At 36.4% G+C, this 6000-nt stretch overlaps 1 protein-coding gene across 11 annotated transcripts in view; it reads right to left on the bottom strand.

The window, feature by feature from the left end:
- Nucleotides 1-1380: 1380 nt before the first annotated feature.
- The window catches only part of GRM7 (glutamate metabotropic receptor 7), a 538586-nt gene continuing 533966 nt past the window's right edge, over nucleotides 1381-6000 (bottom strand). For all 11 annotated transcript variants that reach the window (XM_073351193.1, XM_073351189.1, XM_073351192.1 and 8 more), the window contains one exon: nucleotides 1381-2582. Coding sequence is in view for 1 of the 11 variants with exons in the window: in XM_073351192.1 (XP_073207293.1) it covers nucleotides 2533-2582 (50 nt within the window). In the remaining 10 variants the exon portion in view is untranslated. The remainder of the gene's footprint in view (nucleotides 2583-6000) is intronic.

The raw sequence follows: 6000 nt of genomic DNA, 5'->3' as shown, positions 1-6000 counted from the left end.
CATTTTAGGCTGGTGTTAGACAGCTCAAGGTATTTGGTAGAGCCCTTGGTTTGTTTACTTTTGTTCTAGATCACAGGAATACATATATGGCTTCTTCTAGAATGAGGCTATGGAAGGATACTTGACATATTGCATGTTTGAGATCTAAAGAACCAAGGCTGTACTCATGGCTCTGAAATATCAATAGTAACTGTATTTTGTGAAGTTCTGAGCTGTAAAACCAGATTCGATTAATTCCCTCCACATAATGGAAGCAAGGAAGCATTTCTTCATTCTTACAGTTACTGGGCTCAATTCTGTTCTCCCTACTCTGTCAAAACCCCCATCAATCCCAGTTAGAGTATTACCTGGAGTAGTAGGTGCTCACTTTGTTGAAGAGACACAATGCACTGATAATTGTGCTATCAAGCTAAGGGTTTCCTCCCGCCCCCTACTTCTGTCATGGTCCCCTGAAGGCTGCTGTGGTCAAGAGAGGCTGCAGAAGAGCTTCTGCCATTAGTCCCCAAAATGTGATCAAATGTCTCTAGCCACTTATAGCACTTACCCATCCAACCAGTCCTAAATATCAGCTTGGCTTCAGAGCTGCTACTGTGTTAAGACCAAAAAGGCACCAGAGAAGTGATCAGTGTTCAAGGTTTATAAGCCCAGGTTGAAAGATTTGGAAAAAACAACAACCCAGTAGTCAGTAAGCAAAGAATGTCTAAGGACCATGCAAGTTAAAATAGGCTAAGCAATGACTAATGATTAAAGTGATTTTCAGCTCAGTTTTGATCTTGCCATCGGTGTTCTACAGGTACAAGGGATGCTCTTGTAGACACTTGAAATGGGGAACTACTTGTTGAGCTATGGAGGTTGGAAGAGGGCAGAATTTTGTTCTTGTTGTTTCAGCCTATTGTTTCAACCCTGCTCTTTCCAACCACTTTTCAAGTGAGTCTGAGTTTTGGTTCCTGCTCCACATTTGGAAAGTGTGGATCTGATTCATTACTGATGACTCGTGTTGATTAGTCCAGTTTTGCATTGGCATTATTCCATAGAAATTAATGGAGCAACATTACTGAACCACTTTGTGGCCTACATTTTCATACGTGATTAGTGATTTGGGGAGCCTCAATTTTGGAGTGTTCACACTGACACATATTAAAAGACCTGATTTGAAGAGGGCAGGGGCTCAGCTCATTCTGAAAAAAAAAACAAAACAGGCCCCTTTACAGTGTTTCAAGTTGAGTGCCTAGTGACTTTTCAAAAATTTAGGCCCCATCTGGTTAAAGTACTTTTACATCTTTTTACAGCTCCCCCGTGACAACCCTCATGAACAAACTAACTAAAAGGGGGAGGGGAGGAAACAACTAAAGATATTTATTGCCATAAATAAAAAAAAAGTTAACCAAAACCTTTTATTGATACATTCTTGGACAATATCACAGGATCAAAGAGAGGAAAGGGGGGAGGAGTTTGCAGGAAAGATGGTTTTCACTAATTGGCACATAAGCAGCAAGATTAACGAAATTACTTATTACAAACAGTATAAACCATACATGCTTTTTTTTTGTTTTGTTTTTTGAAGTCCTCATCACACTGGTCAATCATGGTGGGCATCAACAAAGAAAAACCTTAAGACATGTAAAAGCCATATTCCTTCTTCCAAGTATTGTAAGAATAATTGAAATTATTGCAAAATAGTCATATATCGTAACTAAAATAACAAAATAGAACACAAATACAAATATCAAACAAGTTATTAACATGTACTGTAAAATACATTACTGGCATGCATTCCACACATCAAGACCTCTATTAAAACCAAGCAATATCCTTCTTGCTTCCTCTGCAGCCCATCATACTTATGAAAGGCAGGGGCTCACTTCGCCAGCACAGTTTTTGGTCTTTAAATAACTTTTTGTTGTTGTTGTTGTTGTTGAATTTAAAAAACAAAAACAAAAACAAACATATGGATTGCAGTGACACAATAATAATTATACAAGTCATGTACATAGTTCTTTTAAATCCTCAGGGATTTGTTTTTAATGTGCTAACATCTGAGAGAATAGGTCTTCAATGCAACTGTGCATTCAAAACAAAGAGTGAATCTTTGAAACAACATGGATGGAAATATGCAAAATTCCTCACAAACTGTACAGAAATTTCAAAAACTTGCAGTCTGGAAGTACATATAAAGACAGAATTAGCCCCTGTAAAGTCATTGTCACTAAATGCAGTTCACCCATAAAGAGCTGGGTATTCATGTCTGGAGCTGGGTACTCAGTTTTCATACTTCCCATACATAGAGAAGGTCCAAGGTCACAGCCCAAGGACAGTGCCAGTGACTTATTAAGCCAAGAATAATTAAGGATATTTCATATAGCAGCTGTTCAGAATGCTTGGTCCTCTTACATTGGTCTCCATATTAACTGCCTAGCCTTTAAACTTCTCCAGCGGTGGATACACTGCAGGTCAGGAAGAGGCCTATGGCAGTTTGGGTGGCTGAATGGATGAAAATCTTCATCCTTCCTCAATTCTGTCTGAAGAAACGGACTAGATAACCAGGTTATTATAACTGACATACTTCTTTTTTGCAGCAGGGCCTGAAAGAAAGGAGGAAGATGGAAAGCAGTCATTGACCTGGAAATCTGAAACTGTCCTTAAAAAGGCCTATTATTATTCCCTAATTAGTTGACACAGTGATGAGAGAAGATAAGCAGATGGTGACTGCTTTGCATTGATATCTTTACCTGTCAACTACTTCCCCTTAGAAGACATCTGTTTATTAATATTAATCTAAGAAGATTACTTATTAGATCAATTTAAGTGGTGTCTCTAGTTCTGAATATAACAAACAAAATTACCATAAATTTACTTTTCATAGTTTTGCAGTCTCTATGTTTTTGCAGTACTGAGTCACAATGACTAGATTCCATTAAGGGTTTTTTGTTTTTATGTTTTATGGTTACACATTCTCCCACTTCTGAACTCTCATAGACTCATAGACTTGAAGGCTGGAAGGGAGCATCGTGAGCATCTAGTCTGACCTCTTGCACTTTGTGCCACAGAACCTCAGCCACCCAATCCTGTAATAGACCCATAACAGAAGGCAGGGGGGTAGCTGAGGAGGAGACCCCTGAAGCGGACCTAGGAAAAGAGTGGCTCCAGGGAAGATTTGTGGGCTAAATTTCATTTTCTCAGATATAAAAATAAAATATTTTCTATTCAAGTTTAATGATTGCTGGGAACTTTAAATTTTCACTGCTGGAGATCAACAAATCTGATCTGTTAGGCCCATCAATTTATATCTGAGTTTGCTAAATAAACAAATAAACAAACAAATAAATAACCAGTCAATAAATAAGTTATGAATTATGCTACTTTTTGATAGTAAAAATTGTGAACATTTGTGCAATGGCAACCATACACATAATTCAATGACATTTGAGTCTATAGTGTTTATCAAGCGGCTCCCATGTGGAACAACAAAAAAAAAAAAAATCTCCATTGCTTATATTTGAACTCTGTATGATTCAATATATAAGCTTATAAACATATGCTACTTATATAAATATGTTTTTTCATATATTACACCACATCCACGTATGTAACATAAAAATGAGCATGTGTATGAAACAAATGTCTTTGCAGAAAAGTTTTTAAAAACCTTTGAAATCATGTATATAATATACCATACAACTATACTGAGCATTTTTTCTGTATTTCTTAATATCCCAAAAGTTTAAAATTCATTTTATAATCATGATAAGTAATTGTTGCCGTTATTAACTATTATTTGATAATTGTGTTCTTTGAGCAACTTGAACACAAAAACAGTAGAAAGGTGTATCATAAAAAATGCACAGAAAGTAACATAACATGCAATTAAAAGTGAGCTTTAAGGCATCCTCCTGATAAGAGTTAAACTTGCAAAATGTAGACAAAAGACACAAGGCCTGAGTTTCTGGGATATTTAATATTTGCTGCTCCCTTTGGGGTCAAATACAACTGTGTGTGCTTAGCACCTATGAAAATCAGGAGCCATTGCACTCCTGAAGCTATTTAAAAGCTAACACTTGAAAAAAAAATCATTAATACCTGCCCTTCAAAAAAAGTTAGACCACATTTATAAACATTTATATTTCTAAAACTAATTGTCAGAAATGCTCGTCTCCACATATACCCATATCTTTTGGAGATGGCTTTGTGCATCTTCACAAAAGAGTACAACTGAGCTGCCACATGTTTTCTAAATAGTTTGGGGGAGGTCCTCAGTTTGTGTATATGTTAATTTACCCCTGAGAATCCGCTCGCAGTGTGTCTAATCAATCTAAATTGGGAGCACTATTAATTCTTTCCTCAAACTTTGATATAACAGGTTCATGAGTCGCCAAACAATGGTTTGGCGAGTGCAATGTTTTGTTTTCATAAGGAAGGTTTTCACCAACAGCACAGACTGTTTCAAGAATATAATGTACAAGGATGCAACCAAACACAAATACTCTTGTCACAATATTCATTTTCTTCACTGGCTACTTCCCAAAGTGCTCAGATCAAGAGAAATAAGGAAACAATTTTACATTTAGGTACTGTCAACAGTGTCATTGAAGAATCTTGAATGTAACTTTGCCATTTTATATTCTTAGTCTAAACCCACTTCCGGATTCACTGTATGTGTCAAAGAAATCTATTCAATCCCAACTAAGGGAAAATGAAGAACACCTTCAACAACATCTCTGGGAGTGGAGGATGCTCAGCATTTCACAGGATGCAGTGGTATCTTGACAAATGGGCCAAATGTGGGTGAGTAACAAATAATGGGTTAAACAATTTTATTCACAGAAGGTTTACATAGTAATGATCTGTATTATGATGTCACACACACTTTGGCTTTGTACCATTATATTTTCAGGATTTCAAAAAGCAGCAGAGAGTTTATTGCATTTATACCAATAAAGAGACGGCGATTTAGATAAACTCAAATCTTGGTCCATAAATTGTCATCCCTTTCCAAAGTTTTCAGATTTTTCCCTCTCCCACCAATGAAATAATTATTTTCTCTGCAGCTAAAGCTTTGCTTTGACTGGTTATCCTCCAGTATCAACCTAAATATCTCATTTGTCATTTTTCAGCCTGCCTAAGCAACAATATCAATCAAATACACCAACCAGAAAGCTCAAATGAAAATAAATTTTTGTGAGTATATATTTTTGTTTGCTCACATTGAAAAGACAGAATACAAACAATGAAATCATAGCTCATGAGGTTGTCTTTAGTACATATTTTCCCCTTTATATTTTAACAAAATAATGCTTTTCTACAGTTGACAAATACAACATAATTGATCTGGATAAAATAATATCCCAAGAATAGCTATGTATTTCTTAAATTCTGTGGGGGAGGAAAGGGAATTTCTCTTAATTCATCGATTTTAAGGCCAGAGGGACGAGTGGATACCTGCTGTATAGTACAGGCCATAGAATTTCACCAGTTGCCTCTGTAATGAGCTCAATAATTTGTGTTTGACTAAAGTACATCTTCCAGAAAGGCATCTAGTCTTGATTTCAAGACTTTAGAGATGGAGAATTAACCTTTTCCCTTGTAAGTGATTTACTATTGCTGTCTCAGCTCTTCAGTGTTTTGGGGAATTAGAATGATGAAGCAGGTAGGGATAAAATATTCTCAAAGAAAGAAACTTCCATGCATAGAGCGTGTGCCAATGAAACCTCAGCATCTACCAACAGTCACCATGCTTTAATCTGAGATACCTGAGTATTCCCCTGTACCTAGAATGGAAAATAGGTAGAGTATCAAAGGTACTGTGCTATGCTAACTGTTAATAAGTGGTAGCATTTTAATGGCAAATACTGACTCTCTTCTGTGTAACTATGTCTTTCCATATGTAAGCTAATGTACTTTCACACTATATACTATGTTTCAGAGTAGCAGCCGTGTTAGTCTGTATTCACAAAAAGAAAAGGAGTACCTTAGTCACTAAGGTGCCACAAGTACTCCTTTTCT

Source organism: Lepidochelys kempii, chromosome 7, assembly GCF_965140265.1.
Source record: "Lepidochelys kempii isolate rLepKem1 chromosome 7, rLepKem1.hap2, whole genome shotgun sequence".
Classification (NCBI taxonomy): domain Eukaryota; kingdom Metazoa; phylum Chordata; order Testudines; family Cheloniidae; genus Lepidochelys; species Lepidochelys kempii.
The sequence above is the reverse complement of the archived record's forward strand: the minus strand, read 5'-3'. Positions and strand labels throughout refer to the sequence as shown.